We start from the raw sequence: 12,572 nt of genomic DNA, 5'->3' as shown, positions 1-12,572 counted from the left end.
TATATATATATATATATATATATATATATATATATATATATATATATATATATATATATATATATATATATATATATATATATATATATAACGTGGTAATATTTTCCTTTTGAAAATTAAGTGTAAATAATATGTAAAGTGGGTGTATAATAATAAAATAAACAATGTGTTGCTTTGTAATTAAAGTTTATTCTTAATTTATCTTTATAATAATTTTTATATCTATCTATCTATCTATCTATCTGACAGTTAATAATATTATCGTAAGTCTTTTGTTTTATTCTGAGCGACGCATGCGACATCTGTGGTAGAAATGTTTTATGTAGGTACTATTTATAAGTACTTAATAAAATGTATAGGTAGGTACCTAGTTATTTTATTACATCTCCCCCCTTGGGGATGAAAATTCATAGTAAAATTTTCACTCGTCCTCCGGATCATCTTCTTGTAGTGAAGGGACTGGTATAAGTTTAGTGATATGATAAAGTTTTTTTTTTTTTTTTTTTTCTTTCTTTTTTCCTTCTTTTTTTTCTTTCTTTTTTTTTCTTTCTTGTTTTTTTTTTCTTTCTTTCTTTTTTTTTTTCTTTTTTCCGTCCTTTTTTTTCTTCTTGACCCTTTTAAAGTAGACACAGTTTTTCTCAATCCATTTGTTTTTTTTCTTTTGAATTCCTTCATTTTTATTCAGATCTCTTAAAGTATCTTCTAATATAACCAAATGTACAACTTTTAATTGTTCATCTGCATTTTTATTCGATTCTAAAACTGGATTCCGGCTTAGACAATCTACTTCTAAATTCTTCTTTCCTGGAGTATATTTTATTTCATCTTTCGTAGAAGTTTTTTCTACTTTATTATTATTTTCATTCTTCAAGCACTGTTTCTGTGTTATTTGTATGTCTTCATTTTTATTCTGATCTTTGAAAATATCTTCTAATTTAACCAAATTAACAACTTTTAATTGTTCATCTGCATTTTCCTTCGATTCTAATACTGGATTCCTTTTTAGACAATCTGTTTCTAAATTCTTCTTTTCTGCAGTATATTTTATTTTATATTTTGTAGTATTTTTTTCTACTTTATTTTTATTTTCATTCTTCAAGCACTGTTTCTGTGTTATTTGTATGTCTTCATTTTTATTCTGATCTTTTAAAATATCTTCTAATTTAACCAAATTTGCAACTTTTAATTGTTCATTTGCATTTTCCTTCGATTCTAATACTGGATTCCTGCTCACACAATCTGCTTCGATATTCTTCTTTTCTGGAGTATATTTTATTTTATATTTTGTAGAAATTTTTTTCACATGATTTTTATTTTTAATTTTATCACTAGTTCTTAAATTTCCACGTCTTCTTTGATTATCTTCTAATCGTTTTCTTTGATCATCTTCTAATTTTTCTCTCTCACTCCGAACATATTGTAGTAATTGTTTTAATACATCTAATGTTTCATAATCCATTTCCAATTAACAAAATTGTCGTTTTATAACGTGGTAATATTTTCCTTTTGAAAATTAAGTGTAAATAATATGTAAAGTGGGTGTATAATAATAAAATAAATAATGTGTTGCTTTGTAATTAAAGTTTATTCTTAATTTATCTTTATAATAATTTTTATATCTATCTATCTATCTATCTATCTGACAGTTAATAATATTATCGTAAGTCTTTTGTTTTATTCTGAGCGACGCATGCGACATCTGTGGTAGAAATGTTTTATGTAGGTACTATTTATAAGTACTTAATAAAATGTATAGGTAGGTACCTAGTTATTTTATTACATATATATATATATATATATATATATATATATATATATATATATATATATATATATTTGGAAACATATCTTCTCACGTTATTCCGGCCCCAGTCCCGTTTTCAATGGTTCATAGAGCACTTCATTGATATGTGAAAGCTGAATGATCTGTTTAAGTAATGGAATATCTTTGAAAATAGGTTTTCCTTTTTTTTTAATCCGATTTTGTGTGTAAGCAGCAGTTGGTTAACTCTCTGCGTATTGTGATCAAGAAAGCTTATCTTCATCCCTGATAAATTTAAATGTCACAGGATCAAGGCTAGCATCATGCTGTTGTTGTTTGGGTGTTGTGCAATTGGAGACTGATTTTAATTCTTATCACATAACATAGTCAGTAACAAACGTGCAGATAATGGACTGGACGTTTTTTGTCCATTGAAGTATAAAAAAAAGATCTTCGTATCAGCCCAAATCAAATGCGTCATCCAAATGTTAACATTCTAGCTGGATTTCACTAAGGACACTCATGCATTGCTAAATTATTATCACTTATAATTGACGGTTTTTAATTCCTTGAAATTAAATAGGCAAGGGAAATGGAATTTTTACGTTATAACAATAAACATGTTTATATATAGGCTTGCCATAATTATAAAGCTCCAAACCGGGACATGTAGGAAAAAAAAAACAAATACAGTAGAACCTTTTATAACGAGCATAATTCGTTCCAGCATCTTACTCGTTAAGCGAGATTTTTTTCCCATAGAAATGAATGTAAAATACGATAATGCGTTCCATGCCGAAAGAAAAGTAATTTTTTATGTATTTTTTATTATCTTTTATTTATTTTTTAAAAAAACTTATGAATTGCTAAGTAGCGTGACAACATCGAATAAAATTGAATTACCTTTTTTTTAAACATTACTTTGTGACAAATAATAAATTCTTTTTAACTAGAAAACTGTCTAAAGACATTTGTTTTGGCCGACGCTTCAAAATTTGGCGTAAATGTGTCACTGCATAATCATTGAATAAATTTGTACCACGAATACCCACCCTTTATTAGGGTGATGCTTCTGAATGTACGATGCAACCGTTTCCCATGCTTCCAGCATTTCTCTTATTGTGCTAGAAGATTGTTACTCTGCTACTTCCACCTCCTCCATTGACAAGCTCTCCTCCACAATTTCTTGCTTTGAATCACGATACAACTAAAGTCTTCGGTGGTTTTTTTTTACAAGCTCTTCATTGTTATCCACCTCGAATCCCGGCGCGGAAGTCCTGGCTCACAAGTGAATTTTGTGAAAAAGGGTTTTGTCCTTTCTCTGTAACTCGTTATGCGAAATATCGCTCGTTAAGGGAGCAACTTTTTCATATTTTTTTGCTCGTTATGAGAGATGTTACTGTAAATCGAATGCCCAAAAGTTGTTTATTTTAAGTAAAGAAATCAGTTATTTAACCAAGTGCACATTTCGTTGGAGTAAATTGTTTTTAATATTCTGTATTTTTATTTTCGTAAAAATTTTAATTTAATTTACAGTATAGTAACGCTCGTATAGTAGACTCCAGTATGCGGCCGCGGTCATCCGACCAAATGTGATTAAAAATAGATTTTATAATTTAATTATATTAAGTACATCAATGTGTTACTCCTCGCAATGTTTAAATAATTGGACCCTTAAAACAAATATTTTAACACAATATTCTCGTTTTTATTGTTTTTCACAAATTCATATTTTTATTTAAATTTTATTCCAAGTTACACTCCTTAACAATTTAAAAGTAATTTTATACAAATAGACGTAAGTAAAAAAATACATAAAAATTGAGTATTCTTTCAGCATGCTATGAATTATCGTATTTTACACTGATTTCATGGAAAAAAATTAAAAAAGTGTGTGTGTATAGAACACGATAAGATTGTGTTCCTTTAAATATTTGAGACTTTATCAACCAATAACTCAGCTTCACCTTTAACGCATTTTTAAGGGATTTTTCAATATTCAAATTACAAACAAGTATAATTTATCTTTTAAATTTTTAGTTTAAGTCGGCATAATTTCGCTAACTCTCAAACTAAGTATTAAAAAACATATCATTCGTAATATTTTATAACGATTTATATATAAGAATAAAAACTTTCGAGTAACATCGCTCATGATAACCGACTACATAATATATGCAGTCAGTTATCATGAGCGATGCTTCATTCTATGCTACGTTATTATTTCTAAACGTACTCGTACGTTGGAGATAAGAAAGTAGACCTCAAGGGAAAGCTTGCCTAAACTATGATAATGAAAACAGTGACCGTATGTTAATGTATTATCTCTTTCTCTACTACGTTCTCTCGGTGAGATTTACTAGAATTTTCTAGAAGGGTAAAAGCGATTCTCTATTCTTACTTTACTGTTTCGAAAATATTTCTGCGCAGTACAAAAAAGTATTCCACTTAATAATGAACTACTAATACATCGACCCCTTTGACTTCGTACCGTTAAATCTATAAATAATACTTAGGGAAGCTTTTAAAAACGTAGTTTCAATACTAATTGAATATTAATTATTTCTCGTGACCATAAAAAAAATAATCAGTTTACACAAAGTATATTAATACACAAATAATTATTTGGAAAAAGGGACACTTCATTAATCAAACAATAAAATGACACCAAAATATGTAGGTTTGTTGATATAACGTTAACATATTAATTTAATCTCGTTGCTTAATAAATGTTGTTTCCATACAACCATTAAATATATACTAGGAATATACTATTTGCTGAAGGACAACGAAAGCTGACAACACATTGAAATACTTTTTAAAAATTAGAAAAATTATTGCCTTAAATATTTCATTAAAAACCAATCCTTTTCCACTCGCACCACCTCAGAGTGTAGCTGAAGGCTTAATATATAGAGCATAAGTATACTCGAATCCTTAACGTCACGTCGTTGGCATATTTCTGCCATATCGCATGACACTTACGACATAATTATGTTATGGATTTTAATTTTGATTTGTTGACTTTTGAAATGCGAAACTGATCAGCTTACTTTCATGAAATCAATTAATCAGTTAACGATTCTGTAATGTTCAAATTTAAAAAAAAATAAGACATGAAGTTTGCTGGCGTAATAAAAAAAACACCAAATTTAATCAGCCCTTGACAATCGTCTTTAATTTTTATATTTACAAAATATCAGTATTAGAATATTAAATTGTAGTATTTGAAAATAAATCTGGAAGATACGATGATATAAAGGAATAAAAAGATACAAATCGCCCACGCTAGCTTTCTTTTACTCGATTTTACTTTTGGGACGAGATCTAGTATTTTATTACAGCGCATTTTCTTTGAACGACAAACCGAAAAATATATTTTATAATTTTCCCAACTAAACATTTATCTTTGATTTCTACAAAACATTTTTTTAATCTATCGATTTTGAGATGGAGAATTAATTTTAAGCAAAAACAATTATATAACAAATAATGAATAGGTGTTAAAATAATTATTCTAGTATTTAAAAATTAAGGCCTACGAATCGTTTCCTTTTGAATCACGTAAGTGTTCAAAAAGTTAACGGAAGATTAAAGTTTAATTATTGTCAGAACGGTGAAAGATACACAAGTATATCAAGTGAAACTTAAGTCAGCCAAATGTTTCTTCATGTTTTAATATTAAAACCATAGATGTATCATATCAAGTTGAGTCTTCATGACATTAAAACGAAATCATATTCATGAATTGAATGAATTTCAAGCGTAATATAATGAATACATCAAGTAGTTAATCAAAAATTAAATGTTAATAGCAAAATATATTGTAAATATTTAGAATTGTTATCGAATAAATGTAAAATTGTTATTGTGAAGTCTGTTATCAGATAAACAAAGCACTACGTAAATTTATTAAATATTTTTGCACGCAGTTGAACTAGTTTAATAGTGCCTACGATCAAAAATACTTGTATGTAAGAAAGGAACGTATGGTTTTCTGTTAAAACATAATGTTAATACGTAGCTTCGACTTTTTATTTAGAAAAATTCCAAAGTAAATCATAAAATCAAGTTATATACGATGCATTCACTATGTGACAATCGTAGCTCGTTAATTTTCTTAAAAACGAATATGGGTACATGTATGAACACGTACTATTTAAATTGAAATAAAAATTTTGTTTAATTTATAACACAACTTGACGTTCAAAAATATATGTAACGTAATAATAAGTACAACTTTTTACAGATTTTATTGAGCAGAAGTAATTTCAATTTGGGAGTATTTTCATATTTTCTATTTTAAAAGCAAATATTAACTAGGTTACTGTAACGCTGGAAAAAAGAAAAGCGAGTTCTCAGTAAGTACGCTAACTTGTTCCAAGTTGCTTCAAACTGTTGATTCGGCCAATGAGACCACCCCTTATACCATCCGCCAATAGGAACCCGGCTATGTGAAGCTTTATAAGGCTGTGCAGGGATAAATCACGAACAGAACTTGCTGACGCCGCTACGGAAGTTTTCAGTTTCAGGATTTCAGGAGTACAGAAGATACCGCGCCTTATTAAATTCAGTGAATAACAAAACCGGATCGTTAATGTAAGTTTTACACAATTATTAACTTTTCACTTATACGGATAAACATATCTAAAATAAAATCTGAAAACTATGATTTATAAAAATCTTTTTTTTCAAATAATTTTAAAATAAATGGAAATATTTCCAATAACCATTAACAGGATTTGATATTCGGAAAAAACAGCTGAAGATTTTTTTTTACAATTCTAATTAAATATTACTGTACAACGTTTAATCTCAATTTAATCGATCTAAAATAGATTACATTTTTGGATTCATTATTTCATGTCCGCTTTCGTAGTTCATTGGATGGTAGCGTTTGGCTACCATTCTGGATGCTCCGGGATTGATTCCAGGGAGGTCAAAATAAAAATACGCGTTTCGTCTCCTCTTTTTATTTCATAATATTCTCGAATGGTACCTGGCCTTTACGCAATTCAATGCAGTACTCGTTGCATCGTGGCGTATGGATCAGAATTAAAGAAAAATAAGATTTCATTTATTTATGGTTTATTTCTATCATAATCTTAACTATTTAAAAAAAAATTCAAAAACATAAATAAAAGTCAAAATTGATCACCCATCTTTAAAAATTTATTTTTCAAAAGAATTATTATGTTTTGTACGGTTTTTATTTAAATATTCGTTAGTCGCCTAAAAAAGTTTTCTTTGATAAAGGGGTTTTTTTTATTACCTTTCGTCCAAGTGACTCTAAAATCTACGGCTTATGCAACATCGCTTATTATGATCCTACTCATAGCCTACGCCTACTCGTGAGCGGATTTACTCTTTACGTTTAAAGTTACTATAATTTCATGTAATTCATGAGTGGAAATTCTAGGTAAAAACATTCGCAAGCTACAAGGGTTTATACCATATTCAGTTTATATATCTTAAATTGACAATGAATTTGGATAGTAAATTATATATTAATAAATTTGATCCCTAAAAATATTACAATAGATACAATTGATTCAATGTCTTATATCAATCTAGATATGTAGCATACATAGTTCATTTATTTATCTTTTTTCATAGTTCATTTATTTGTCTTGTCATATTTTCTAAATAAGACACCATTTAATCTGATTAATCTTTATGTCTCATTTCAATTTTTGTTAACAGTATACCTTTATTTGCACATTCTGTTTCCAATTTAATTCTTATTTTTTTCCAAAATTTGACATATTTACATTAAATGAGAGACATATTATGATGACGTCTCATCACATTCACATATAGAGTTTTGTCTAGTTCAATTCTATTCTCGAAATTCTTCAGGACCCGTACAAATTTGGATCAACGCATAGTTTAATATAATTTCATAGTTCATATACATTTCTTGGTGCCACTGCATTTTAAATAAAAAAAAGCAACAACCAAATAGCTTTATATAGCTTTTTCTTTTTAATTTGACCGTGTTTTATCCTTACCAACATCAGACTGGTGATTTCCAGTATGATAATGTCAGTAACAAAAAGATGAAAAAACTGTATTTTTACTTGTTTTAATAAATATTATGTTTATTGCATTTTATATCTTAAGCAACGCGTGTTTAAACTAAATTATTGTTGTAATGCAAAGAAAAACGTTTGCAAGCACAAGTTTTTAGAGAGAACTCTTATTTTATCCACCTCCGTGGTATAGTGGTAAGCACCTACGTTTCCCACACTGAAAGTCCCAGCTTCGATTCACAGGAGGAGCTAAAATAAGTATGTGTTTTTTCAATCAAATATTTATTAAACATTAACCTGGACTGATACCTCAATCGCAAGACTAATCATTTGAATTCATATAATTAGCGATCGAAAAAATATTGCATAAATTTTTTGCGGTGCCCTTTGTACCATTGGGCGCGGATAAGGGTGTGTAGTATATTTATACTGAAATATGTTACAATTTATTCTTCCTTTTCAGTTAAAAAAATAAGAAGGACAAAAAATATTGAAGAGTCTTTTAAAGATAGATGACAAATTATGCGACAAAGATTATAATGAAATAATTTCACAAAATATAATTGTCTCTTGGCAAAAAAACAAAAAAATATTCCTTTTCCTCAATACTAATAATGATATAGGGGTTTGAATATATAACTTTCCAATTTCATTTTACTTAGTATATATATATACCACCATTTTTCAGTACATAGATTTTCAGTCATAGTGCATAGATCACTGCATCATATTGATGCAGTGCTATCATGATCGTTAACTTAGTTCTGCGCTTCTTGTACTAGTCCAGGATGACGTTAAATAAATATGTTCCAGCACGGTAACAAAACACGCTTTACACGGTGGATAATATTCATGTACAATTTATATCAATATTTTTTTTTAATTTACCATGTGAAATTTTAATAAAAAAAATGTTTATACTGCTTAATCAATATTTTTTACGATTGATTTTCTTCTGAATTGAGATTTTTCTGGGAAAAATGTTTATTTTTTACGTTCGCAAACAAAAAACATTCATTTTCATAATCTTACCAGTAAAACGAATTGTTTCTATTTAACCATAATAACTGTAGAATTTTATGCAATATGCGTAATAATTCATATAAGGCATGGTCATAAAAATAAAAACAAAATAAATACAGCCAGACTAACTTTGATACTATAATATTTATCAACACTTTTTCAATTATACGAAACAAATTGTGATAAAATCATTCGAAAACATTTTAAGATTTAATTTGAGTTTTTTTTGTGTAATAAAAAAAACATATTTTTATAAAAATCGCAGTGGAGCCATTATTTTGTTCAGTTTTTCTTTCGTGATCAAGTCAATGAAAACATAAAAAATTTTCAAAAGTAAAAAAAAGTTTTTCATTTGTCTCTAAGGGATCATCCAACTGACCATCTCACCATTCGAATTTCAGCAGTTTCTATTTGCCTAGAGTCCATATTATACATTGTCCAGCATTTGGAGCCATAGAGGATATATTGCAATATATTTACAATTACTTAGCGACTTTCTTTATAAAAATTTTTTTCATTCAACCCTTGTGAAAGTATGTTTGTATTGTTATTATAAAATACGATAGAAAATATTGAATACAATAAAATTTTTATCGTTTCCAAATATTTGTTCAGAAATTCTGGATTTCCTCCACTTGGGATTTATTTATAACAAGATTTTTCATTGATGCCTCAATAAAGATGAACAAGAATATGAAAATCTGAGCGTTTACAGGGCTTACGATTTATCTCGCCTTGTTATGGCATTTTCAAACTGTCAGTCAAACCGAGAAAGATGGTTTCAATTTAATCATAAATGTAATTTTCAATTTGAGAATGGTTTACAAAGTAATCACATTAACATGACAATGATAATTGTCACAGATTTTATTTGTACGTGTTTTAAATAATAAAATACAATATAGTAAACTCTAAAAAAATGTGTTGGATTTTAATATTTAATGTTTAAATTAAAATGCAGTTCTACAAATTAAACGTCAAATGTATAAATTTAAAAAATATTTAATTAAATAAAATCTATCGTTTATGATGAAATCGAAAAATCATGAACAACAAAATCTTAAATTTGTGAATATGGAACATTATCTTGATATAATACATATATACACAATACACACACACATTGATATTTTACCACTTGAGCATTATAATTTTTTTTGACGACTAGTTAACCCAGTACCACACAAAGGCCAAAAATGTATTAGGTACTTTGAAATTCAAATTTCCTCACATTTGATTTCCATGTTCCTGTTATTTTAAAACTCCACCTCTTAACTCACCCCTCCCCCTAACTTACCCCCTCCCTTTCTTAGAGTATAGATTTTTTTTCTTATTTGAGCTTTCGTTTATATTTGAACCCTTAGATGGAAGCATCTTAGATGTAGCTTCCGAAACTAGTCGTTAAAATCTATATAAATAATACTCAAGTGGTAAAATACAAATGTTTTTTTCCGTTGTGTGTTGATAATCGCTGTAAATAAAAATAAATAATCTTTCAGTTAATTTCCACGTTTAAAAGCAATGAGTGCATCCGGAAAAAGCTTTCTCGGTCTGTGGCTCTACAGGAGTGGTGAGGAGTGGGCCGTGAAGCAAGGAAGTCCTATCCACCACCCGAAGGCTCCCTCAGCAGTGATGGACCAAGCGGCCGACGGCGCAGACAGCGAAAGGACCGCTGTCATCTTCACTCTGAAGAATCAGATCGGAGGACTAGCAAGAGCCTTAACCGTGTTCCAAGATCTCGGTATTAACGTGCTCCATATAGAGTCCAGGAAATCGGAAGCCGAACCTTCGGAGGTAACTACAAGGATGCTTCTACCCTAAGATACGTTTTGAACGTTGCTATGTTAACTTTGAGACTGTTCCTGTTATACCATTTCTATTTGAATACTTTTCTAAAACAGGATCTAATTTTATTTTATTATTTTTTTTTTAATTTTATTTATTTATTTTTTTTCATAATACATAGATACATTCAATATACATATTCATTTCATATACACATTTATTATACGTATTACGGCTCTTTAGGCATGGCCTGTGTTGAGCCGAATACTAACATGGTAATACAAAGTTTTTATATATTTTTTTTTAATTTTTAATATACATATATTTTTTTAATGATTAGAAACATAACATACAGGAGATACAAAAATAATTTATGTTTTAAGGTTTTTAATTTTAATTTTCTTTAACATTTTGAGTGTGCCCAAATACTTATTCAGAAATCTAGATTATCTTCAATTATAGGAGTTATTGATTTTATTATTTTTTGACATCTCAACATAGATGATAAAGAATATTGAAGTTTGGGCATTTACGGGGCTTACGACCGTCATAGGCTGGTTTAAGTAAATGTCCAGACTGCCATATTTTTCTTCGTATTTATTGAGAAATTAAAAAAATAAAAATAAAGGTTTTACTTGTAAATATCACTATTCCTTCCTATCTATTGTGATACGTGTTTTGATGCATTCCGCATCATTTGTTTTTTTTATAGGTTTATAACATAAATGTGGAATTGTTTAATTGGCTTTTTTTTAACGTAACTTTTTTTTGTTAATGAAATGTAATGCCTTTTATTGTTAATGTAACTATTGTTTATCATATGATTTTTTTAATGTAAGCTGTACAATTCCCGAATAAATAAAATAAAATAAAAATAAAATAAAATAAAAATTTTCAAACATGGTACGGTATGGTGCCCCGATCTGGTTTCTAATATTAATAAACTCAGAACCTTTGGCTGTTTCGTTTTTTGCTGGGTTGAAAATGGGAGATGTTTTGAAGAACGTAAGATCCATCTTCGCGTATTATAATTGTTTTTTTAATGGAATTATTTTTCCGATGTGCTGAACTGAATTCACATCTGTGCTAGTACGATCCCATTAAAGGGATAAGGAAATACTACATAATAATCATACTAACGTCAGGAGACCTTGTCCCCTTAGCCCACCTTCTCTTGAAGCTCAAAACTTTCCGAGTATTGCCCTCCCCTCATCAGGTTGAACTTTAGATTTAGGAAATGCTTATTAGGGTCGCTTTCGTAGCTCAGGTGGTTTGGTATTCTTCATTAGGACTTTGGGTTTGGGGGTAGGGGTAGGTATAGGGCGCGGGGGTTGACTTGTCGGCTTTCTAGCAGGTCAAGGATCCCCTAGTAGAGTTATTAACTTTGCTTTGCTCTTTTTCCGTCCATCTTTGATTCATGTTGACGGCAAGGTGTGTTAATGGATATTTTTTTAGTCTGACATCCTTGTTGAGATTGAGTGTGAGAAGCGGCGTATGGATCAACTGAGCAGAATGCTGAAAAGGGAAGTGACGACATTACACATGGAGCCCTCTGGTACTAAGGGTAGCGAGGAATTTCCTCCTCCCACTCCACTGTCAGCTGCTGCCAGTTTTGGTGAGTCTATTTAAAATAATTATTTTATTTTATTTATTTATTTTATTTTATTTTGTTTATTAACCAATTGTTATTACCGTATTCAATTCATTATTAATCAGGCCATTTAGGTGACCAATTTACAAGTAAGTAATCTTTTTCAAATACTGAAAAAAATATTTTTACCCTGAGCTACAAAAACTGTACCATGATAAAAATTAATAAATTAGCACTTTGTCATCATATATTGTAAACGTCTTACAAAGCCACAGGGCAAAGCAACCGCGTAGCACACTTAGAGAACCACTGATCTGGACAAAAATATATACTTTCACCGCATTGTCACCAAGCAGTCGATGTCATTACAAAGAGTACA

General features: G+C 29.2%; 1 protein-coding gene across 1 annotated transcript in view; it reads left to right on the top strand.

Moving 5' to 3' along the window:
* The first annotated feature begins 6,269 nt into the window (after positions 1 to 6,269).
* Trhn (tryptophan hydroxylase) overlaps positions 6,270 to 12,572 on the top strand; it is a 27,795-nt gene continuing 21,492 nt past the window's right edge. Inside the window, exons 1-3 of the mRNA XM_088275072.1 lie at positions 6,270 to 6,361; positions 10,317 to 10,611; positions 12,058 to 12,217. Coding sequence (XP_088131198.1) covers positions 10,339 to 10,611; positions 12,058 to 12,217 — 433 coding nt within the window. The 5' untranslated portion in view covers positions 6,270 to 6,361; positions 10,317 to 10,338. The remainder of the gene's footprint in view (positions 6,362 to 10,316; positions 10,612 to 12,057; positions 12,218 to 12,572) is intronic.

Source organism: Brachycentrus maculatus, unplaced genomic scaffold (genome assembly GCF_059751285.1).
Source record: "Brachycentrus maculatus isolate JH-2025_06_01 unplaced genomic scaffold, ASM5975128v1 h1tg000781l, whole genome shotgun sequence".
Classification (NCBI taxonomy): domain Eukaryota; kingdom Metazoa; phylum Arthropoda; class Insecta; order Trichoptera; family Brachycentridae; genus Brachycentrus; species Brachycentrus maculatus.
This window is presented reverse-complemented; position numbering and strand designations above follow the sequence as displayed.